At 37.5% G+C, this 25,585-nt stretch overlaps 1 protein-coding gene across 1 annotated transcript in view; it reads right to left on the bottom strand.

The window, feature by feature from the left end:
* LOC139961023 (uncharacterized) overlaps positions 1 to 25,585 on the bottom strand; it is a 55,958-nt gene that overhangs the window by 10,340 nt on the left and 20,033 nt on the right. The window contains exons 10-44 of the mRNA XM_071959829.1: positions 24,942 to 25,052; positions 23,941 to 24,117; positions 23,341 to 23,534; positions 21,148 to 21,175; positions 20,483 to 20,649; positions 18,802 to 18,874; positions 18,153 to 18,296; positions 17,245 to 17,406; positions 13,394 to 13,513; positions 12,867 to 12,983; positions 12,619 to 12,735; positions 12,306 to 12,419; positions 11,778 to 11,894; positions 11,473 to 11,586; positions 10,946 to 11,062; positions 10,691 to 10,807; positions 10,378 to 10,491; positions 9,849 to 9,965; positions 9,594 to 9,710; positions 9,281 to 9,394; positions 8,752 to 8,868; positions 8,440 to 8,553; positions 7,917 to 8,033; positions 7,612 to 7,725; positions 7,090 to 7,206; positions 6,842 to 6,958; positions 6,529 to 6,642; positions 6,001 to 6,117; positions 5,696 to 5,809; positions 5,169 to 5,285; positions 4,914 to 5,030; positions 4,601 to 4,714; positions 4,073 to 4,189; positions 3,820 to 3,936; positions 51 to 167 (exon numbers count right to left, since the gene is read on the bottom strand). Coding sequence (XP_071815930.1) covers positions 51 to 167; positions 3,820 to 3,936; positions 4,073 to 4,189; positions 4,601 to 4,714; positions 4,914 to 5,030; positions 5,169 to 5,285; positions 5,696 to 5,809; positions 6,001 to 6,117; positions 6,529 to 6,642; positions 6,842 to 6,958; positions 7,090 to 7,206; positions 7,612 to 7,725; positions 7,917 to 8,033; positions 8,440 to 8,553; positions 8,752 to 8,868; positions 9,281 to 9,394; positions 9,594 to 9,710; positions 9,849 to 9,965; positions 10,378 to 10,491; positions 10,691 to 10,807; positions 10,946 to 11,062; positions 11,473 to 11,586; positions 11,778 to 11,894; positions 12,306 to 12,419; positions 12,619 to 12,735; positions 12,867 to 12,983; positions 13,394 to 13,513; positions 17,245 to 17,406; positions 18,153 to 18,296; positions 18,802 to 18,874; positions 20,483 to 20,649; positions 21,148 to 21,175; positions 23,341 to 23,534; positions 23,941 to 24,117; positions 24,942 to 25,052 — 4,191 coding nt within the window. The remainder of the gene's footprint in view (positions 1 to 50; positions 168 to 3,819; positions 3,937 to 4,072; positions 4,190 to 4,600; positions 4,715 to 4,913; positions 5,031 to 5,168; positions 5,286 to 5,695; positions 5,810 to 6,000; positions 6,118 to 6,528; positions 6,643 to 6,841; positions 6,959 to 7,089; positions 7,207 to 7,611; positions 7,726 to 7,916; positions 8,034 to 8,439; positions 8,554 to 8,751; positions 8,869 to 9,280; positions 9,395 to 9,593; positions 9,711 to 9,848; positions 9,966 to 10,377; positions 10,492 to 10,690; positions 10,808 to 10,945; positions 11,063 to 11,472; positions 11,587 to 11,777; positions 11,895 to 12,305; positions 12,420 to 12,618; positions 12,736 to 12,866; positions 12,984 to 13,393; positions 13,514 to 17,244; positions 17,407 to 18,152; positions 18,297 to 18,801; positions 18,875 to 20,482; positions 20,650 to 21,147; positions 21,176 to 23,340; positions 23,535 to 23,940; positions 24,118 to 24,941; positions 25,053 to 25,585) is intronic.

Here is a 25,585-nt window from a genome sequence, read left to right as displayed (position 1 = left end):
CAAACAGATCAAAACTAAGGACAGCATAGCCAAGATAAAGAGGTTCCTACCTTGTGAACATGTTGTTCCTGTAAATCCATTGGGACATCTACAGGTGAAACCACTGCTACCACTTAGACTACAGGTACCACCATTCTGACAGGGGTTGGTGCTGCAGGCATTTTGAACTGAAATATGATAAGCAAACAGTTTCAAAATAAACACATATATAAAATATGAAAAAGGCAACAAATAGAGACAAAAACCTAATTAATATGAAACAGATCAAACTAAGGACAGCATAGCCAAGATAAAGAGGTTCCTACCTTGTGAACATGTTGTTCCTGTAAATCCATTGGGACATCTACAGGTGAAACCACTGCTACCACTAAGACTACAGGTACCACCATTCTGACAGGGGTTGGTGCTGCAGGCATTTATAACTGAAATATGATAAGCAAACAGTTTATTGTTGAAAGCCAACATTTTAAAGTAGTAAATGCTTCATAGCTTATGACTAAACTAATAAACCAAAACTATTACCAGAGCAAATACATAATACAGGCAGAAAATGGATCAGAAATTTGAGAGGGTCAAAAATGTAAAGATATCAACTATCATCATTATTTTCATCTGTGCATTACCTACCATTTTCAACTCAACTTGTCTGTTACCCACTTTATTTGTTTTCTGAATGTTTTATTTGCTTCCCATGGTAATATCACCTCCCCTCCCCATCCTAGATGTAATCCCACCTATCCTTAAGAAACCTTGGGTTAACTGAGTTACATACTAGTGTCACAATTTATTAGGATGTTTTTCCCCATATCACACTCTTATTCTTAAACCTCACCTTGTTCACATCTCAACCCAGTGAATGTACCTTGACAAAAGCACAAGAAATTTGTTGATTCCAAAGCAAAGCAAAAACCTTGATTCAGACAAGGGTTTGGTGTACAAGGATCAGCTGTAAGAAGGACGGAAAAATATCTTTAAACTAATTGATTGCAGATAAATTGCACACAAAAATAAGCTATTTGGAAATACAACCAGTCTGTACTATATGAAGGAAAATCAACTTTAAATCTTGTTCTACTCTGTTCAATATCAATAGAAAATAAAACTGTTAGCAAACTGCTTATCCACTAGAGAGCCTGTGTAGTAGAATGTGTAAATTTAAGACGGCCTGACGTTTCGATCTAAGCAGGATCTTCTTCAGAGGCTAAATGACAAGTAACTGTAACAGAAGGAAAAAAAAACACACACAGAATACAGACAGATTAATGAGCATGGTGAACACAATGAGATAGATGAAAGGGGATTATAAGTAGACAAGGGATGGAGAGATGAAAGCAACAGGGGAAGAGGAGAGGTAGGATATAAACAGTGGAGGGACAAATTTAAGAGAGGATTAAAGTAACAGGGTAGGGAATAAACTGGAAAAGGAAAAAGACAGAAAGGTGTGGAGAAAAAATGAGGGGAAGAGTGCTAGGAGAAGATGAATGGAGGGAGGGGGAGGGAACATGGGAAGAAGGAGTGGGAACAGAAGAAAAGTTAGTCATGTCCTTCCTGAAAGTTTAGCCAATGAGGTTTAATGGTGTGAAGGCATTGCATCCACAGCCTCTCTCTGCTGATTCGTACTAGGTCAGGACGGCTACCTAAGGATTCAATCCCCGGCAGGGACATGTCGTTAATGGTATGGTTGGGAAGGTTAAAATGTTCTCCAACTGGGGTCTCAGTCTTCATGGTTTTGACTGTGGATATGTGACCATAGAATTGCTTCTTGAGGGTGGTTTTGGTTTCGCCAACATACTGGATGCCGCAAACTCTACAAGAGATGAGATAGATGACATTGGTGGTAGTGCAAGTGATGTGACCCTTAGTCTTGTGTGTGAGTTGCATGCTGTGGCTGGTGATGGAATTGGATTCAACAATCTGGTGGCTGCAGATGATGCACCTCGAAGTACACTCACATTTGAAAGTACCATGCTGAATAGGTGCATAGGATTAGAAGAGGTGGAACAGCAGCACAAACAACAAGGTCTCGTTGGTTGAGTGGTCGTGTGTAGGCGATGATGGGTTTTTCAGGGATGGCTCGTTGAAGTCTATCTGAAGTGAGGAGAATGTTGTGGTTGTTAGAGGTGATTTTCTGAAGAGGAGAAAGATTTGGGTGGAAAGTAACAACCAGGGGCAGCTTGTTGTCGCAATCTCGTCCCTTTTTGTATTTCACTGCCAAAGTAGATGATCTGGAAAGGGAGCGGACCCTCTGAGTGGCTTCAGGCAATCTTCTGGCACTATGGCCCCTGGCAGTAAGGTGTTTTTCCAAAGCATCTGTATGGCAAATGAAAGAGGAATTGTTAGAGCAAATGCGACGAAGACGAAGTGCTTGACTGTAGGCAATTCCAGACTTGCAGTCACTGGGATGGCAGCTGGAAGAATGGAGAAACTGGTGTGTGTCTGTGGGCTTGGTGTATAAGTCTGTAGTGAGAGAACTGTCTTCCTTCATCAAGAAAGTTAACCTGTTGGTGAGAGTAATCAGAGGTGAATTTGATGGTGCTGTGGAAAGAATTGATGTAATTGATGAAGGTGAGCAGGCTATCCTCATCACTGGTCCAAACGAAGAAGATGTCATCAATGTAGCGCCACCAGATACGGGGACTGCAGGGAGCTGTACTGAGCATGCGTTCTTCAAGGCTAGACATAAACAGGCATGCATAGGAAGGATCCATCCTGGTTCCCATGGCAGTCCCGTCTCTCTCTGAAGGTTATGCTTGTTCATGAACGTGAAGTTGTGTTTGGTGAGAACCTGTTGCATGAGAACTTTGCTGTCAGAGATGAGTGGACAAGGGTGGACCTTCTAAGACAGGGCTGCACACGTGGCTGCGATACCTTCAGCATGAGTGATGTTTAGTGTAAAGAGAAGAGACATCAAAGTACCGATGATGGCTGTACTGGGGATTTGGTTCTTGATATCTTCAAGTTTCCTGAGGATATCTGGAGTGTCATTGATATAAGAATTGATCTGAGGAACAAGAGGTTTGATGAAGTGGTCCACAAACAAGGATATCTTCTCGGTGGGGGACCCATTGCCTGAGATGATAGGCCTACAAGGGTTACCAGGCTTGTGAATTTTGGGCAGGAGATAAAACCTGGCTGCTTTACAGTCTGTGGGAGAAAGGAAAGAAACAGCCTTCTTAGAGATCTGGTTCCACTGGTACATATCAGTGATGGTCTGTTTTATCTGTTGGGAGAAAATAACTGTGGGATCAGAATCAAGAAGAGTGTAAATATCACTGTTGGAGAGATGACGCATGGCTTCTATGATGTAATTCTGTCGATCCTGGATGACAACTGCAGAAACTTTGTCGGCTGGCTTAATGATGATGTCACTGTGAGACATCAGTGAGGAGAGTGCTGTACGCTCATCTCTTGGAAGGTTGTCGTGTGCTCTGCGGAGAGGAGAGTTTGACTGGTTAGTCTCAGAGCTGTCTTTGTCCATCTCCAGTTTATTCCTTACCCTGTTACTTTAATCCTCTCTTTGTCCCTCCACTGTTTATCTCCTACCTCTCCTCTTCCCCTGTTGCTTTCATCTCTCCATCCCTTGTCTACTTATAATCCCCTTTCATATATCTCAATGTGTTCACCTTGCTCATTAACCTGTCTGTATTCTGTGAGTGTTTTTTTCCTTTCTGTTACTGATACTTGTCATGTAACCTCTGAAGAAGATCCTGCTAGGATCGAAACGTCAGGCTGACTTACTTTTACACATCCTGTTAAATATCCATCAAATGTACAACCATATCACTGAAAATTGGTATCCAAGCAGGCTAGGTTTCCTACCTTGTGAACATGTTGTTCCTGTAAATCCATTGGGACATCGACAGGTGAAACCACTGCTACCACTAAGACTACAGGTACCACCATTCTGACAGGGATTGGTACTGCAGGCATTTTGAACTGAAATATGAGAAGCGAACAGTTGCAAACAAGGACAAACATAAAATATGATAAAGGCAACAAATAGAGACAAAACCTAATTAATATGAAACAGATCAAACTAAGGACAGCATAGCCAAGATAAAGAGGTTCCTACCTTGTGAACACGTTGTTCCTGTAAATCCATTGGGACATCGACAGGTGAAACCACTGCTACCACTAAGACTACAGGTACCACCATTCTGACAGGGATTGGTGCTGCAGGCATTTTGAACTGAAATATGAGAAGTAAACAGTTTATTGTTGAAAGACAACATTTTAAAATAGTAAGTGTTTCATTGCTTATGACTAAACTAATAAACCAAAACTATTACAAGAGCAAAAACAATATACGGGCAGAAAATGGATCAGAAATTGGAGAGGGTCAAAAATGTAGAGATATCAACTAGCATCATTATTTTCATATGTGCATTACCTACCATCTTCAGAGCAACTTGTCTGTAACCCACTTTATTTGTTTTCTGGACGTATAATTTGCTTCCCATGGTAATATCACCTCCCCTACCCCATCCTAGATGTAATCCCACCTATCCCTAAGAAACCTTGGGTTAACTGAGTTACATACTAATTTCACAATTTATTAGGATGTTTTTCCCCATATCACACTCTTATTCTTAAACCTCACCTTGTTCACATCTCAACCCAGTGAATGTACCTTGACATATGCAGATGAAATTGGTAGTATCCAAACGAACGCAAACACCTTGATTCAGACAAGGGTTTGGTGTACAAGGATCAGCTGCAAGAAGGAAGGAAAAAGATCTTTAAACTTCGAGATAGCAAATAAAATCACAGACAATGATAAGCTATTTGGAAATACATCTAGTTTGTACTATGAAGGAAAATCAACTTCAAATCTTGTTCTAATCTGTTAAATATCCATCAAATGTACAATGATATCACTGAAAACTGGTATCCAAGCAGGCTAGGTTTCCTACCTTGTGAACATGTTGTTCCTGTAAATCCGTTTGGACATCTACAGATGAAACCACTGCTACCACTTAGACTACAGGTACCACCATTCTGACAGGGGTTGGTGCTGCAGGCATTTTGAACTAAAATATGATAAGCAAACAGTTTCAAACTAAACACAAATATAAAATATGAAAAAGGCAACAAATTGAGTTAAAAACCTAATTAATATGGAACAGATCAAACTAAGGACAGCATAGCCAAGATAAAGAGGTTCCTACCTTGTGAACATGTTGTTCCTGTAAATCCATTGGAACATCTACAGATGAAACCACTGCTACCACTAAGACTACAGGTACCACCATTCTGACAGGGGTTGGTGCTGCAGGCATTTTGAACTGAAATATGAGAAGTAAACAGTAATTGTTAAAAGACAACATTTTAAAATAGTATATGTTTCATTGCTTATGACTAAACTAATAAACCAAAACTATTACCAGAGCGAAAAGGAAATACCGGCAGAAAATGGATCAGAAATTGGAGAGGGTCAAAAATGTAAAGATATCAACTAGCATCATTATTTTCATCTGTGCATTACCTACCATTTTCAGCTCAACTTGTCTGTAACCCACATTTTTTGTTTTCTGGATGTATTATTTGCTTCCCATGGTAATATCACCTCCCCTCCCCCATCCTAGATGTAATCCCACTTATCCCTAAGAAACCTTGGATTAACTGAATTACATACTAGTGTAACAATTAATTAGGATGTTTTTCCCCATATAACACTTTTCTTCTTAAACCTCACCTTGTTCACATCTCAACCCAGTGAATGTACCTTGACAAAAGCACAAGAAATTTGTAGATTCCAAGGCAAAGCAAAAACCTTGATTCAGACAAGGGTTTGGTGTACAAGGATCAGCTGCAAGAAGGAAAGAAAAATATCTTTAAACTACTTGATGGCAGATAAAATTGCAGACAAAAATAAGCTATTTGGAAATACAACTAGTCTGTATTAAGAAGGAAAGTCAACTTTAAATCTTGTTCTAATCTGTTAAATATCCATCAAATGTACAATGATAAACTGGTATCCAAGCAGGCTAGGTTTCCTACCTTGTGAACACGTTGTTCCTGTAAATCCATTGGGACATCTACAGGTGAAACCACTGCTACCACTAAGACTACAGGTACCACCATTCTGACAGGGGTTGGTGCTGCAGGCATTTTGAACTGAAATATGAGAAGTAAACAGTTTATTGTTGAAAGACAACATTTTAAAATAGTAAATGTTTCATTGCTTATGACTAAACTAATAAACCAAAACTATTACAAGAGCAAAAACAATATACAGGCAGAAAATGGATCAGAAATTCGAGAGGGTCAAAAATGTAGAGATATCAACTAGCATCATTATTTTCATATGTGCATTACCTACCATTTACAGAGCAACTTGTCTGTAACCCACTTTATTTGTTTTCTGGACGTATAATTTGCTTCCCATGGTAATATCACCTCCCCTACCCCATCCTAGATGTAATCCCACCTATCCCTAAGAAACCTTGGGTTAACTGAGTTACATACTAGTGTCACAATTTATTAGGATGTTTTTCCCCATATCACACTCTTATTCTTAAACCTCACCTTGTTCACATCTCAACCCAGTGAATGTACCTTGACATATGCAGATGAAATTGGTAGTATCCAAACGAACGCAAACACCTTGATTCAGACAAGGGTTTGGTGTACAAGGATCAGCTGCAAGAAGGAAGGGAAAAGATCTTTAAACTTCGAGATAGCAAATAAAATCACAGACAATGATAAGCTATTTGGAAATACATCTAGTTTGTACTATGAAGGAAAATCAACTTCAAATCTTGTTCTAATCTGTTAAATATCCATCAAATGTACAATGATATCACTGAAAACTGGTATCCAAGCAGGCTAGGTTTCCTACCTTGTGAACATGTTGTTCCTGTAAATCCGTTTGGACATCTACAGATGAAACCACTGCTACCACTTAGACTACAGGTACCACCATTCTGACAGGGGTTGGTGCTGCAGGCATTTTGAACTAAAATATGATAAGCAAACAATTTCAAACTAAACACAAATATGAAAAAGGCAACAAATTGAGTTAAAAACCTAATTAATATGGAACAGATCAAACTAAGGACAGCATAGCCAAGATAAAGAGGTTCCTACCTTGTGAACATGTTGTTCCTGTAAATCCATTGGAACATCTACAGATGAAACCACTGCTACCACTAAGACTACAGGTACCACCATTCTGACAGGGATTGGTGCTGCAGGCATTTTGAACTGAAATATGAGAAGTAAACAGGTAATTGTTAAAAGACAACATTTTAAAATAGTATATGTTTCATTGCTTATGACTAAACTAGTAAACCAAAACTATTACCAGAGCGAAAAGGAAATACCGGCAGAAAATGGATCAGAAATTGGAGAGGGTCAAAAATGTAAAGATATCAACTAGCATCATTATTTTCATCTGTGCATTACCTACCATTTTCAGCTCAACTTGTCTGTAACCCACTTTATTTGTATTATTTGCTTCCCATGGTAATATCACCTCCCCTCCCCTCCCCCATCCAGGATGTAATCCCACTTATCCCTAAGAAACCTTGGATTAACTGAATTACATACTAGTGTAACAATTAATTAGGATGTTTTTCCCCATATAACACTTTTCTTCTTAAACCTCACCTTGTTCACATCTCAACCCAGTGAATGTACCTTGACAAAAGCACAAGAAATTTGTAGATTCCAAGGCAAAGCAAAAACCTTGATTCAGACAAGGGTTTGGTGTACAAGGATCAGCTGCAAGAAGGAAAGAAAAATATCTTTAAACTACTTGATGGCAGATAAAATTGCAGACAAAAATAAGCTATTTGGAAATACAACTAGTCTGTATTAAGAAGGAAAATCAACTTTAAATCTTGTTCTAATCTGTTAAATATCCATCAAATGTACAATGATAAACTGGTATCCAAGCAGGCTAGGTTTCCTACCTTGTGAACACGTTGTTCCTGTAAATCCATTGGGACATCTACAGGTGAAACCACTGCTACCACTAAGACTACAGGTACCACCATTCTGACAGGGGTTGGTGCTGCAGGCATTTTGAACTGAAATATGGGAAGTAAACAGTTTATTGTTGAAAGACAACATTTCAAAATAGTAAGTGTTTCATTGCTGATGACTAAACTAATAAACCAAAATTATTACAAGACACAAAACAAAACACAGGCAGAAAATGGAAAACCAGAAATTGGAGAGGGTCAAAATGAAAAGATATCAACTGACATCATTATTTTCATCCGTGCATTACCTACCATATTAAACTCATCTTGTCTGTACCAATTCATTTGTATTCTGGAAGTATTTTGTGTTTCACATGGTTCTATCACCTCCCCCACCCTAAATGTAAACCCACCTATCACTATAAAACCTAGGGTTAACTGAGTTACATATTAGTTTAACAATTAATAAGGACTTTTTTCCTTTTGTAACACTCTTATCCTTAAACCTCACCTTGTTCACATCTCAACCCAGTGAATGTACCTTGACATATGCAGATAAAATTGGTAGTATCCAAACGAACGCAAACACCTTGATTCAGACAAGGGTTTGGTGTACAAGGATCAGCTGCAAGAAGGAAGGAAAAACATCTTTAAACTTTTTGATAGCAGATAAAATTGCAGACAAAAATAAGCTATTTGGAAATACAACTAGTCTGTACTATGAAGGAAAATCAACTTTAAATCTTGTTCTACTCTGTTAAGAATCTATCAAATGTACAACGATATAACTGAAAACTGGTATCCTAGCAGGTTAGGTTCCTACCTTGTGAACATGTTGTTCCTGTAAATCCATTGGAACATCTACAGGTGAAACCACTGCTACCACTAAGACTACAGGTACCACCATTCTGACAGGGGTTGGTGCTGCAGGCATTTTGACCTGAAATATGAGAAGTAAACAGTTTATTGTTGAAAGACAACATTTTAAAAATAGTAAATGTTTCATTGCTTATGACTAAACTAATAAACCAAAACTATTACCAGAGCAAAAACAATATACAGGCAGAAAATGGATCAGAAATTCGAGAGGGTCAAAAATGTAGAGATATCAACTAGCATCATTATTTTCATATGTGCATTACCTACCATCTTCAGAGCAACTTGTCTGTAACCCACTTTATTTGTTTTCTGGACGTATAATTTGCTTCCCATGGTAATATCACCTCCCCTACCCCATCCTAGATGTAATCCCACCTATCCCTAAGAAACCTTGGGTTAACTGAGTTACATACTAATTTCACAATTTATTAGGATGTTTTTCCCCATATCACACTCTTATTCTTAAACCTCACCTTGTTCACATCTCAACCCAGTGAATGTACCTTGACATATGCAGATGAAATTGGTAGTATCCAAACGAACGCAAACACCTTGATTCAGACAAGGGTTTGGTGTACAAGGATCAGCTGCAAGAAGGAAGGAAAAAGATCTTTAAACTTCGAGATAGCAAATAAAATCACAGACAATGATAAGCTATTTGGAAATACATCTAGTTTGTACTATGAAGGAAAATCAACTTCAAATCTTGTTCTAATCTGTTAAATATCCATCAAATGTACAATGATATCACTGAAAACTGGTATCCAAGCAGGCTAGGTTTCCTACCTTGTGAACATGTTGTTCCTGTAAATCCGTTTGGACATCTACAGATGAAACCACTGCTACCACTTAGACTACAGGTACCACCATTCTGACAGGGGTTGGTGCTGCAGGCATTTTGAACTAAAATATGATAAGCAAACAGTTTCAAACTAAACACAAATATAAAATATGAAAAAGGCAACAAATTGAGTTAAAAACCTAATTAATATGGAACAGATCAAACTAAGGACAGCATAGCCAAGATAAAGAGGTTCCTACCTTGTGAACATGTTGTTCCTGTAAATCCATTGGAACATCTACAGATGAAACCACTGCTACCACTAAGACTACAGGTACCACCATTCTGACAGGGATTGGTGCTGCAGGCATTTTGAACTGAAATATGAGAAGTAAACAGTTTATTGTTGAAAGACAACATTTTAAAATAGTAAGTGTTTCATTGCTTATGACTAAACTAATAAACCAAAACTATTACAAGAGCAAAAACAATATACGGGCAGAAAATGGATCAGAAATTGGAGAGGGTCAAAAATGTAGAGATATCAACTAGCATCATTATTTTCATATGTGCATTACCTACCATCTTCAGAGCAACTTGTCTGTAACCCACTTTATTTGTTTTCTGGACGTATAATTTGCTTCCCATGGTAATATCACCTCCCCTACCCCATCCTAGATGTAATCCCACCTATCCCTAAGAAACCTTGGGTTAACTGAGTTACATACTAATTTCACAATTTATTAGGATGTTTTTTCCCCATATCACACTCTTATTCTTAAACCTCACCTTGTTCACATCTCAACCCAGTGAATGTACCTTGACATATGCAGATGAAATTGGTAGTATCCAAACGAACGCAAACACCTTGATTCAGACAAGGGTTTGGTGTACAAGGATCAGCTGCAAGAAGGAAGGAAAAAGATCTTTAAACTTTGAGATAGCAAATAAAATCACAGACAATGATAAGCTATTTGGAAATACATCTAGTTTGTACTATGAAGGAAAATCAACTTCAAATCTTGTTCTAATCTGTTAAATATCCATCAAATGTACAATGATATCACTGAAAACTGGTATCCAAGCAGGCTAGGTTTCCTACCTTGTGAACATGTTGTTCCTGTAAATCCGTTTGGACATCTACAGATGAAACCACTGCTACCACTTAGACTACAGGTACCACCATTCTGACAGGGGTTGGTGCTGCAGGCATTTTGAACTAAAATATGATAAGCAAACAGTTTCAAACTAAACACAAATATAAAATATGAAAAAGGCAACAAATTGAGTTAAAAACCTAATTAATATGGAACAGATCAAACTAAGGACAGCATAGCCAAGATAAAGAGGTTCCTACCTTGTGAACATGTTGTTCCTGTAAATCCATTGGAACATCTACAGATGAAACCACTGCTACCACTAAGACTACAGGTACCACCATTCTGACAGGGGTTGGTGCTGCAGGCATTTTGAACTGAAATATGAGAAGTAAACAGTAATTGTTAAAAGACAACATTTTAAAATAGTATATGTTTCATTGCTTATGACTAAACTAATAAACCAAAACTATTACCAGAGCAAAAACAATATACAGGCAGAAAATGGATCAGAAATTGGAGAGGGTCAAAAATGTAAAGATATCAACTAGCATCATTATTTTCATCTGTGCATTACCTACCATTTTCAGCTCAACTTGTCTGTAACCCACTTTTTTTGTTTTCTGGATGTATTATTTGCTTCCCATGGTAATATCACCTCCCCTCCCCCATCCTAGATGTAATCCCACTTATCCCTAAGAAACCTTGGATTAACTGAATTACATACTAGTGTAACAATTAATTAGGATGTTTTTCCCCATATAACACTTTTCTTCTTAAACCTCACCTTGTTCACATCTCAACCCAGTGAATGTACCTTGACAAAAGCACAAGAAATTTGTAGATTCCAAGGCAAAGCAAAAACCTTGATTCAGACAAGGGTTTGGTGTACAAGGATCAGCTGCAAGAAGGAAAGAAAAATATCTTTAAACTACTTGATGGCAGATAAAATTGCAGACAAAAATAAGCTATTTGGAAATACAACTAGTCTGTATTAAGAAGGAAAATCAACTTTAAATCTTGTTCTAATCTGTTAAATATCCATCAAATGTACAATGATAAACTGGTATCCAAGCAGGCTAGGTTTCCTACCTTGTGAACACGTTGTTCCTGTAAATCCATTGGGACATCTACAGGTGAAACCACTGCTACCACTAAGACTACAGGTACCACCATTCTGACAGGGGTTGGTGCTGCAGGCATTTTGAACTGAAATATGAGAAGTAAACAGTTTATTGTTGAAAGACAACATTTTAAAATAGTAAATGTTTCATTGCTTATGACTAAACTAATAAACCAAAACTATTACAAGAGCAAAAACAATATACAGGCAGAAAATAAATCAGAAATTCGAGAGGGTCAAAAATGTAGAGATATCAACTAGCATCATTATTTTCATATGTGCAATACCTACCATTTACAGAGCAACTTGTCTGTAACCCACTTTATTTGTTTTCTGGACGTATAATTTGCTTCCCATGGTAATATCACCTCCCCTACCCCATCCTAGATGTAATCCCACCTATCCCTAAGAAACCTTGGGTTAACTGAGTTACATACTAGTGTCACAATTTATTAGGATGTTTTTCCCCATATCACACTCTTATTCTTAAACCTCACCTTGTTCACATCTCAACCCAGTGAATGTACCTTGACATATGCAGATGAAATTGGTAGTATCCAAACGAACGCAAACACCTTGATTCAGACAAGGGTTTGGTGTACAAGGATCAGCTGCAAGAAGGAAGGAAAAAGATCTTTAAACTTCGAGATAGCAAATAAAATCACAGACAATGATAAGCTATTTGGAAATACATCTAGTTTGTACTATGAAGGAAAATCAACTTCAAATCTTGTTCTAATCTGTTAAATATCCATCAAATGTACAATGATATCACTGAAAACTGGTATCCAAGCAGGCTAGGTTTCCTACCTTGTGAACATGTTGTTCCTGTAAATCCGTTTGGACATCTACAGATGAAACCACTGCTACCACTTAGACTACAGGTACCACCATTCTGACAGGGGTTGGTGCTGCAGGCATTTTGAACTAAAATATGATAAGCAAACAATTTCAAACTAAACACAAATATGAAAAAGGCAACAAATTGAGTTAAAAACCTAATTAATATGGAACAGATCAAACTAAGGACAGCATAGCCAAGATAAAGAGGTTCCTACCTTGTGAACATGTTGTTCCTGTAAATCCATTGGAACATCTACAGATGAAACCACTGCTACCACTAAGACTACAGGTACCACCATTCTGACAGGGGTTGGTGCTGCAGGCATTTTGAACTGAAATATGAGAAGTAAACAGTAATTGTTAAAAGACAACATTTTAAAATAGTATATGTTTCATTGCTTATGACTAAACTAATAAACCAAAACTATTACCAGAGCAAAAACAATATACAGGCAGAAAATGGATCAGAAATTGGAGAGGGTCAAAAATGTAAAGATATCAACTAGCATCATTATTTTCATCTGTGCATTACCTACCATTTTCAGCTCAACTTGTCTGTAACCCACTTTTTTTGTTTTCTGGATGTATTATTTGCTTCCCATGGTAATATCATCTCCCCCTCCCCATCCAAGCTGTAACCCAACCTATCCATACAAAACCTTGGTTTAACTGAGTTATATGCTAGTGTAACAATTAGTAAGGACTTTTTGCCCCATATAACACTCTTATTCTTAAACCTCACCTTGTTCACATCTCAACCCAGTGAATGTACCTTGACAAAAGCACAAGAAATTTGTAGACTCCAAAGGAAAGCAACGACCTTGATTCAGACAAGGGTTTGGTGTACAAGGATCAGCTACAGCTGCAAGAAGGAAGGAAAAATATCTTTAAACAATGAGATAGCAGATGAGTTATGAAACCTATATTTAAATACTATCAACGTATCCCTGTTACTTCAGGCAGGCTAGTAATTTATCCGTCTGATTTACGAAACCTCTGTTTGTTTGAATGAGAACCACCTAAAGCTAGATTGAAAATAGATTCATAGACATCCGAAACATGTCACCACCCATACCGCATTTCTTGAGTATGTATGCTCAATGGTCTTTCATATCTTTAGTCACAGCATGGTGACCTGTATAACCCTATTTCAGTAATGATACCAGCATAGAACTCGCTGAAGAAAGGCATTTAAATACATATGTGATTTTCCTGTAAATCTGGAGATGGCGTGTTAATTCAGATTCTTGCTTACAGACCAAAGTGTCACACAATCACACACACATGCATGCACGCGCACGCAGCCACAGGCAATCCTCATGATTATAAATCTTGTCTATACAACAGCTCTTAGTTACATCTCTTTGAAATATTTAGCAGGCTTTGTGATAGAGCTACAATTGCAGTTGACGGCAAACATCCGACATCTCTTTTTGGCATGACCAGCAAGTGCCCTCATAATAAGCTAGATCATTAAACTTCAAGTCAAATCATAGCTAAAAAGTTGCTTTCATGTTTTTGTCAACCAAAACGACAAATGCCAAGATCTCAAAAGATTTTTGTATGATTTGATTGGCTTATGGGTCTACGTGCCAGAAGATTTTGTTAGTTTTTTATTTATTTATAGTTTTTTTTATTTTATTTTTATATAAAGTTAGAGTGAACAATAGCCCATGAAGATTGAAATAAGTCAAGAGCTGATATAGGCTGTGAGGCACTATAAGAGAAATCCACATGGGCCAATCAGTGGTTCACAGCAGCTTAGGAACTACTACTACAGATAAGCATCAGGCAGATTTAATAAGATGCTCATGCACGCTGCTCTTGATGAGCTGGAGCGGGTAGCTCTCCTAAGTACATAAGGATGTGGTAGCAACACTTTAAAGTCTGTTGGGCACAAGCTGGTGTGCATCTTGTAAAGAACAGTAGCCGCTGCCACCTGGCGTCTGTGATGGAGGGTAAAGATGTTCAGCTCTGAATTTGCTTCCTCTACCTTTGTGCCTATGATACGGAGGGCTTTCCTCTGGATTGAGTCAAGTCATCCTAGAGTGGTGGGGCTAGATCTCATCCAGGAGGGTGAGGCGTACTCCATCACACTACGAACCTGAGTCCAGTGGCGGAGCGTCCATACAGTCAGGGGGGGCGAATGCCCCCCCCCCTGACGGACTCAAATGGACTGCTGGCGCCCTTTTCAGCTTTTTACCACTTTTTACTTATTCGCGATTATTGACTTTATTATTGCGCTCTCATCTACTTATTGACATTTGTCACATTTTGTTGATGTAATTTTCAGACAAAATGCTCTAACGGTGGTCTTGTGATGAAGCGCATGCACTTTCAACACTCATATAAACTTCAGTTGTCACAAATGGCGATGACACCTATTTATTCTTCGTTTATCTGCAAATTAGCATGGCCTGGAAAGGGTCATTTCCGGCGATCTAAGGAGTATCTTGACTCAAAAGATTGTCTGTACACTCCGCGCCAACCTGTGGTGGAGCTCCGCTTAGATAGTGTCGAAAGCGCCCCTACAGACCATTCTCGCCCCCTCTGACCAATAACCCTAGCTCCGCCACTGCCTGAGTCATGTAGACAGTTACTCTACCTCTAACATCCAGTTTGTTGGCTACTCTTCTCAGGGCACCCAGCTTCTGTCCTGCTCTGGATGAAATGTTGGAAATATGCTTTATCCAGGTCAGCTTGCTGTCAATAGTGATTCCCATAATTGCCAGCTCCTGCTTTTCAGCCAGTTTTGTGCTTCCAAACAGTATAGATCCGGTCTCGTTGGATTCCTCTTTCTTGTGATGGTCAGTGCCTTGCATTTCGATGGCTCAAATGTCACGCTTCCATCGGTCTGCCCAGACCCTCAATCTATTTAGGTCTCTGTTTTATGCTTGCAGTTTGGCCTCTGGGTCATCAGTTGATTTGATCTCACAGAACAAGGTAGAATCATCAGCATAGAGGTAGATTGAGTTCTCACATTCCTGCCCCAGATCGTAAATGAAGACAGCGAACAAGAGTGGGCTCAGGATTGACCCCTGAGGAACTGATGCATTGATGGAAGAGGTACTTGATGACTGGCCAGATGAGACAACTTTGATAGATCGGTCTAACAGGTAGCTCCTAATCCAAGTAATTAACTTCCAGATACTCCGTTTGCGATGAGTTTTGAGCAGAGACCATTGTGCCAGACCTTGTCAAATGAACCTTTGATATCCAGGGCAATCAGAGGAACCTCGTTACCTCTGTTTAGGGTGTTGGCCAATGTTGGGTAAGAATGGTGAGGATGTCGGCCGTGCTGTGGTCTAAATCCAAACTGCCTATCTGATATCAGGTGATTCTCTAAGAGGTACTTCTGAAGTTCATTATGTACAGCTGCTTACTCCATAACCTTGCTGATGATGCAGATCGCAGAGAGATGGATCGATACATATAGGGATTGGACTTTGAGTCTCTCTTAGGAATTGGGATGACAGATGCAGTCTTCCATTGGCTTGGAAAAACTCCTTGTGAGAAGCAGAGCTCAAACAGCAGGCTGAGTGGTCTTGCAAGTTCTGCACTGCACTCCTTCGGCCATGAAGCTATTGAGCTTTTAATACCCAACTATATACTTTTTCTGGTGGGTATAGTGATACCACAGGTTTTTAGAGTAAATATAACACAGCGTTGCTTTTTATTGACATTTACTGTGGTTTGAAGAAAGTAAAAACACAACATTTAAAGGTCTGCACAGGTTCAAACTAATATTTATATTACGTTATGTTATGTATCACTGTTGGATATTTTCCAGGTATGGTGAAATGGTTACATAATACTATGGAAGCAAAATAAATTGATGCTTAAAGTAAAAGCAGCTTATTGTAACTTAATTCTTCATTCAAACGAATAAATATAACTAAAATATCTGTCAGGGATTAAAACGATCAACGATGACACGAAATAGCTCGCATCAATAAATCAAAATAACTTTGATATTTCAATAAACAATAATGGAAATGGAGTTATTTACTTACCTACTTTGTCTATACTTGACTTAAATATATTTTTTTACTTTAGTTTTTACTGCAGAGATTAGCCAACAAATCAATTTATTTGCTATTAATCCTTGGATCCTTTTTCTTTTAATTTAATAATTTGTTTTGACAGTTCACTCCCTATCCACTTTTGAAAGATCCTTCAGGGATCAAGAAGTATGTCAATCCTTTTGTTTTTCATTGTTTAATCTAGACACGGGATCTACTTCATAGATATTCACCAGATTGGTGAATAATTAATGGCATTAATCGCCATAGAATGAAATATCAAGACAAACCAAACGAGAAAGAAAGTCTAGCTGCCAGATGTGTGATGGAATCACTGATTACAGCTCAAGCAATGGGACAATGTTAGGAGTAATTGTACAACCTTCACATAATATTTCCATATGCATCAGTCATGTCTTGCCCCAATGATTTCAGAATTTGAATCACCCTAGATGACTGATGCAAAAATGAAAACCCCCTCCTTCCCCCCAAATAAATTCATTACCAATATGGGATGCGATGTGCCGTAAAACATAACTTATTCAAAGCCATGGCCTCATTGGTACCTTACCATCATTACAATTAACCAGCTGACCATCCTGGTACCATTCGGTATTACAACCTCCGCAGTAATTATCGACACAGAAGGCATCGGGATAAGCTGGACAGGAAGTGACATCGCAAGGTCGAGCAAAACAGAGTACTGGTTCAGAACCGTCAGAACAGATGCCATCTGTAAATTTGGGAACGAAGTATAAATAAAGTCTTTAAATGTTATTCAAAATAGATTTGCCAGTTGTTCTATAACAGTAGTAAGTATATGATGTATGTCATTGATTCCACGAATGCCCGTTTTTGATGACATCACCTTTATCGCCACACCTACTACAAAAAAAAAAACAATAAACCAATGTCCCAAGAAGCCCAAGAGTAACTGGTTCGAGAAGCTACAAACCATGATACTTCCCTGTCTCCCCTTAAATGATGCACTACCATCTACCTTACCTCCTATTTGTAGTGAGGACTAACCATGCAGGTCAGTTGAACTCAAAATGGTTATATATATATATATATGTATGTATATATATATATATATATATATATATATATGTATGTATATATATATATATATGTATATATGTATATATATATATATATATATATATATATATATATATATATATTCTTTATTTATTTATTTGAAGTGGTGTCATAGTTTTAGCTTAGGAGACTTGGAAACCCAATCAAACTTACTAGAAAGTAACATGTATAAATAATATATATATATATATCATATGTAATAATCTATAAATAACATATATTTTCTTTCTTTATATTTCAGAAGAATGATGTTTTAGTACATCTCAGAGGGAAAAAATGGTTATTAAAATTAGTTATTAAATACACTGAAAACAAACAAAGAAAGAAAACGAGAAAAACAGCATCTATGAATGGCCGGCTTCAAAGTATGACACCTACCATCACAGACTCCTCTGTAGAGAAGATAGATGGTTGGATCAAAGCACGCTGCCCTGGATAGTTCACACTCATTGAAGTACGTGATGAAATCTGTTCCACATACGGGATCAAACAGATTTGGACAGACTATGAACTCGCAGGCATCTAGATGAAAAAGAAAATCAAAATTCACTTTTGACACTTGGCATGATCAGGGGGTGAGATTGGAATCACCGATAACAGCTCAAACAAATGTGACAATGTTAGGAGTAATTGTACAACCTTCACATAATATTTCTGTACACTTCACTCAGTCATTATTGAACTGAAATGTCTTAGCAACGGACACATAAGGAGGAGGAAGTGCAATTGAGTGGATGTAAGTAGTGTACTTTTCATAAACTTTGGTGCTTTTGACATTTCTTCGTACAAAATACATCAACTCCCCCCCCCCGTCCTCCATCCCCCCCCCAAATGGGTTCATTTTTTATAATAGATAGAAGTGAGCACAGCCAAAAATGTTTCTAATTGCAACATTTCTCAAATCCTTTAGCTATATGAATTCAGGGCAAACTGGTCACTCGATGTTGGCAGAGGGGGTTTAATACATACGGTCGGGGGGGGGAGTTCTTTTTGTTAAAACAATTTTTTAAGATAATCTGATGCTCACCTGTGCTATTCAAGGAGGAAGCTACTGCATCTTCCACATTGATTTTCCAGCCCAAAAACCTGTGAGTATAGCACTGCAATGATCAAGAAGAAAGAAATATGATGAACAATTTATAATAGAACAAGGTGATTAGCGGGACAATTTAGTGTCTCTCCTAACTTTTAAAGTCTTGATTCTGGTCTGTAGCTACCTTCTGGTCTTTGAATACCTTTTTACCTTATTTTGCAAACTTTTGTTTTGATCAATTTGATATGTTTTATCCTTATCACGTGTAAGTACTGCTGGGTATTCTGGTCATTATCTTTTCTAAGGTCGTTTTTTTATTTCTAGGCAGATTTCATATTTTATTTACTTTTCTGTTACCTGGTTTTTAGCATTATCGTGCCTGTGATAACGTTTATGCTGATAATGTGCACTTTAAATAAATTATTATCATTATTACTATTATTTTTATTATTATTACTACTATTATTATTATTGTTATTACTATTATTAATATTATTATTATCATTGCTATTATTATTATAACTAGTATTATTATTATTATTAATATTACTATTATTATTATAACTAGTATTATTATTATTATTATTTCTACGTCTACTATTAATATTATTATTATTTTTGTTAATATTATTACTACTACTACTATTATTATCATTATTATCATCGTCATCATTTTGTTCTCGACAGTTTAAACATTCGACACTGTTGGTTTGTACAGATAATCTCTATGTGTTTGGTATTAGTTCAGCCTAGCTGCAGGAGGGCTTTGCAGCTGCTGCAGGTTTTTTTTTTTTCTTATTGACCCAGCTAGTGCCTGAATGAATATATAATCATATTTAAATAACATGCATCAAAGACTTCTTGTATCTATGTTGAATTGAACACTAAGCCTATAGTCACTTTCAAGTAATAACGTTAATATTGGCAGATGTCAAGCGTCAAGGAGCAACATGGCCCTGCAGTGCAGCGATTGGAAATGGGCCCCAAATGGACAGGCCACATTCAGTTTTTTTTTTTTATTTGGTACCTCTAGACACCTAGATATGGCAATTTCAGGCTTTCTCTTTTGAGGATAGGGTTTTTCTTGGATCCTCATTTTGGTGGACATCGGGAGAGAACTTTTAAAACTGTACTGAATAATTATTCAATTATAATAATAATTATTCAGGAAAATAAATATGTCGAGGCCCTGTCCATTTTGATCTCTGTGATGAACTCAGAAATCCACAGGCAAGTACCATTAGCTTACATAACAAGGGTAGAAAACTCAGTCAGCCTTACAATTTGTAGAAGGCAAGTTTATTTTTAAAAGGACAGTTTCAATTTCAAAATAATCATGACATTTAATGTAAGAAACACGTCACAGTCCAAATTGCTTCATACCTTAGCAACCCATTACATAGTGGGCAGTGTCCATTTTGATTCTGTGACTAAGTAAGCAAACCCACATCTTAGTATGGATTAGCCTACATCTTAGTATGGATTAGCCCACATCTCAGTATGGATGAGCTTATATTACAAGGTAGATCCCTGGAACTTCAAAAGTGGACAAAAAAAACCAAAAGGAGCGCCTTATAGTTTATCTCACCAGTCCTCCCCCAAACAAAATTAGGTGGGGAAGGGGAAGGGGAAGGGGAAGGGGGAGGGAGGGAGGGTTTGGGCGAGGGCAGCTCACCTGGTAATATACAACATCTGGTGTATCCTGAGCTACTTCCCATTCCAGAATCCCAGGCTCAGCATTAAAGGGGCAGTCCAAAGACAGTGTGTAATAGTAATCTGTAAAATTTTCAAAACTGTCTGGGTCTATCCCAAATTGGTTTTGGAATTCACAAAGAGTTCCCTCTGCAACAAAATGAAAATTTGATAAGAAATGTAGGGGGAAAAAAACATTAACTTGACAAATTTTCCACTCATATGGGTTTCTCTTAAATGTTATCATCGATGTTTGTGTTGGGAAAAGACAATAATTGGTAAACTCCAATACCTGAGTAATGGCAATAGAGATATATCTTGTCCTGCTTCCAAGATTAATATTGCAATTTTATATTAGCAACTTTTCAACTTTTAGTGAATAACTAAGTACTTTCTTTAATTCCATTACATTCCATACATTCTTTAATTGCATTATTACTGAATGTAAATCAAATGTATTCAAATATGTTGAATATATTCTTGGTTTATAGAAAAAATAAATTTTGGCTTGGCAAGTTAATAAATTGTATGTCATGGGAAATTGTATTCTTTTTTTGTTGTATAACTTTTGGGGTTAAAACCAATATATAAAACCAATAATAAATGTGAAAGTAATAACAAACAAACAAAAGAAAGATATAGACCTACCGACAGGTCCTGCATAAATGGTCTGGCTCTGTAGAGGAAGACATGAAAGTTGGAAAGTTGAGTATCAAACTTCAATCATAAGCCATTTGCTAAGTTAAAGAACAGAATTATGATTCCACCAACCCCTAAAACAGCAGGTCACCAGAATTTTAGACCAACAGCTCAGGACCCTCCATGAAGACTGAGCCAGGGCCCAACAGACTTCCATTTCTCAGAAACAATACTCAGAATGCATGAGACCAAGCTTGGGCTATAGGGACATCTGCATGCTCCGAAACCATAGATTTTCAGAGAACTGGACCTTCCCCCTAAATATACTTAACTGCTGGAGATTGGGTATACTTACCTCAATTTATAATATGATTTTGTCAATTTCAAGCTCTATAGTTTACCTTGAAATTCATTACAATCGCATGGTTTCAATTTTGGCTGTTTATGGCAAGGAAAAACCTGTCAGATTCATGACTTTGCTAAGTAAAGTCACCTTAATTTGTAGTAGGAATGATGAGGCATAAAGTTATGCAAAATTAAATAATTAAGCATTCCATAAAATTTGTGGGACACACAATTTTAAGGCATTTGATTGATTAACACTAACATTTAGGTCTACACTGAGTAGGACGACATCATCATCATTCTAACTTTTAAAAGAGAATTCCAGAGATTTAGCAATATTTATAAACATGAATATCTTGAAAAAGGTCAATACTAGCTATAACAGAAACATTACTAGCAACACAATATTGTTTTTCCCTTGGACTATGACATTTCAAGACCCAATTTCTGCCAAATGTCCCACATAGGGAGCATGAATGTAACCACATCATCATCTTAAAATGAACATTAATTGGCAAAGGTATCTGAATATGTGTGAATATTACTCTCGGTTGAATTCTATTGAACTTCCATAATCAACTCATGGTTCCAACACTTTTAAATAAATGAAATTTCCGGGACTTTTACAAGTCCTCTTCAAGAACAAAACATAGCCTCGACACTGATAAGGACCTAATGTGAGGCTTAAAGGGTGTGAAGACTCGCGCAAAAAGGAACATCTAACGACGGTAATCTGACCTAGTTTCGAATGAGGTGTAACAGCTAGAAGTGTTAAACACCACCATCGATCCCAGAAAATACACACACAGCTTGCTACCGTCGGTAATTAGACACTAGTGTACAGTCAGTACATACAGCTGTGGTCAATACCCACAGCACAGTGTATAAACGATACAGCGATGGACATATCAGGTCCAGCTAAAGATAACAAGGTACCACGTTTCATTACTGTCTGCATTTTGTAGTGACTCGAACAAAACGTCACTTGCAAGCAACAGAAAGTTAACTTTTTCAGATGGTCGCACGCGGTTTGGGGCGAGTCTTCAATGCCTTTAAATAGTCGACTTGTCATGAATCTTGTAACATGCATGCTAACTTGCTTCGTTAATCATGAACAAGAACAACACATGTTTATAATACTATATGCAGTCTCGACACTGATAAGGATTAATGATTACGCTTATATAGCACATTTATTTTTGGATTTTGTCAAATTCATGGCAATGTGTATCATTAATTTTTGGGGAGCGGGAAGCGCCATGAACCCAAAACATGGCATGCCATAGCTTTTATTTTTTCTTAAGCCAAAGTTCCTGCATGCCCTTTAATACAATTTATCTTTCTTATACACCTTGGTTTGGAGTTCATATGATATAGTGCACTATACCATCCAGCATATGTTCTGATCCTTAAAACTTAGACCTGAGATACCTTTCAGCTAGATTTTCATGAAGGAAGAGAAATGAAAAATCACATGGAATGACACGTCCATTTTAAAATTCCAGACAAATATAATTCTCTTTGCCAAAAAAATCTCAAAAATTTTGATTTCTCCTCATTTTGTTCAGAATAAACTTTTAATTCAATGATTCTGTGAGATCTAGAAAAGAGATATTTCCTCTTCTATACTCATTCCCTAACTGGATGGGAACCATGTCAACTTCATTCCAGTTTATCTTTTCAGATTGTCAGATTGATGTATCTATCAGACTGATCAGATTGATTGATCTATCAGATAAACATCGAACAATCTCAACAATATTGGCCTACGAGATCGTCAATCATATTTGATGTTAGAAACAACATTTTGAAAGACTGACGAACAAGAAACAAACAACAACAACAAGATGGAAATACCTCTCTCTCAAATGGTGCACTCTGTGCATAGCCACCATCCGGGCTACTGGTGATGTAAAAAGGATGATAAGAACCAATAACATCCAAGTCGTCACCTCCAAAGACTTCAAATCGGTAGGTAGACCCCCTTCGAACAGTAATCTCTGGGATTAGGGTGTCATTGATATACCAAGCTATACCCCAGCCTATCTGACCTAAAAAAAATGCATACAAGTACCAATATTATGAGATTTACAACATCAAAGATGGAATATATTCTAGTTTTTAAATTTTGTTTTTGAGGGGGGTGGGAGGGGGGGGACAAAATAAGGGTAGTCAGGGGAACAGGGAAACATTTTAAATCTAGGTATCCATCTGCAAGCATGAACACCGTCCAGCTAGTTTGACAATAAAAAGGAACTATGCTGCGTTTTAATTACTTGTGAGAGTGCATATTAAACGCACAGGTGACCATAACCTGGGGAATGAAATTAAACATGAAAACATACAAAAGTAAAGGGATTGTAGATTGAAACAAACAAAAAGCATCACTTGATGGTACCAGAATTTGGAGGAAAATGATGGTCTTCCACAGCCTGTGTTCCCATGGAAACATGTTACCTGTGATTCCTTGGTAACCTCTCTGTCTCCCAGCAGGACCAATGACAGCAACGAAGTTCGCATCACCGTTGGTTACAATAGGGTCGATAAACCATGGCGCCAGGTCTTCTATTGCTTCAATAGGGGTAAATTCTGGACACACCAAACCTTGACTTCCAAAGTCTATCTGTAAATTACCTAAAATTTGAAAAGTATATGTTGGCGCTCATTGGAAGTTATGTGCAATCATCATATTATTTTAATGGATTTGACACTGAGGGATGCAGGAGGCAGGGGGGGGGGGGAGGCTCTACAAACGCAACCCATCCTAACCTCCTCCTATCCACTTATCCTCTCCCATGGATGAATAGGCTGGACTGATGAAGGAGAAAGATGCTCCAGCAAGGAATGACTTGCAAAAGGCAATGTGAGTTGATAGTCTGAGCTATCAATTCAAGAACATGATTTTCCACACAATTTAACTTCTGAACTTCCCAGCAAAAATGCTCCAACACTCAATTTGTAGACATATATTTCGTCAAAAACCCACCGAAAAGTGTTCAGAACCCAACATGTTAGGCGGTGCCCCATTAGTAACTAAGATAATAATAATAACTAAGATTTATAATGCGCTAATTATAAACAAAATAGTTGTCAAAAGCGCCATACATATAAATATGAATAGAAAGAAAAGCAAAAATAATAATGCAACAATGAAATATAGATACAAATCAAATTGAAAAATGTTTAGCATAGAGGTAGGTTTTTAGTTTAGATTTGAAAAGTGATTTATTAGGTATACATTTTAAATGGTTTGGGAGGGAATTCCACAATTTGGGACCAGAAACTGAAAAAGCACCGTTGGCATAAGTAACCCCATTGGTCCTAGGTTCAAGGAGGGTAATAAATTTTGACTGACAGGTGGCACGCTTGTATTGCTTTACTATTAGAAGTTCTGAAAGGTAGTTTGGAGATATATCCTACCATTAGATATATATCCTACCATTAGATATATATCCTACCTGTGGGTATGGTGTGGTGTACAGCGACGAGACCCACACTGTTGATGTTTCCAAGTGACCAGGATATGTATACCTGCCTGTCTGTAGGTATGAGTGTATCTAACAAATCAGCTGTGAAGTCATAAAAAAAATTTAAAAAATGTGCAATTAGACTCCATTTCATTTGGCAACTTGAAACGGAAAGTCATTTTGACGACTGATACTTGGTACCCAATGTTCACGATGCCCTGACGAGATTTAAAATATATATATTTATACACCATATTTTACAAAACTAGACAAACTATGGCAAAAGACAAACCTCAGGAGCGAAGAATTAAAAGTGACTGACTTCTCCTCCTGGATGGGTTTAAACTGAAAATATTTAAACTGAAAATGTTTAACTTTAATGGAAAAAGAGAATGCTCTTCTCATAACTATAATCTTAAAGTATATATACCGAATTGACCCAGGTAGCACAAATCTACTTCACTTGGTACCGGTGAATACAGGTATTTTTTATATCAAATTGCAAACCAAAAATTTGATGACCGGATGGAATTTCACAGATTTTCTCAAGCATCAAATATCACAGATTTCCATTACTGATCAAATTGCAACAAGGTCAATTTTTTTTTACCCTGCTTAGACGATCTTATGGCAGT

The sequence above is a fragment of the Apostichopus japonicus genome, chromosome 3, assembly GCF_037975245.1.
Source record: "Apostichopus japonicus isolate 1M-3 chromosome 3, ASM3797524v1, whole genome shotgun sequence".
Lineage (NCBI taxonomy): Eukaryota > Metazoa > Echinodermata > Holothuroidea > Aspidochirotida > Stichopodidae > Apostichopus > Apostichopus japonicus.
This window is presented reverse-complemented; position numbering and strand designations above follow the sequence as displayed.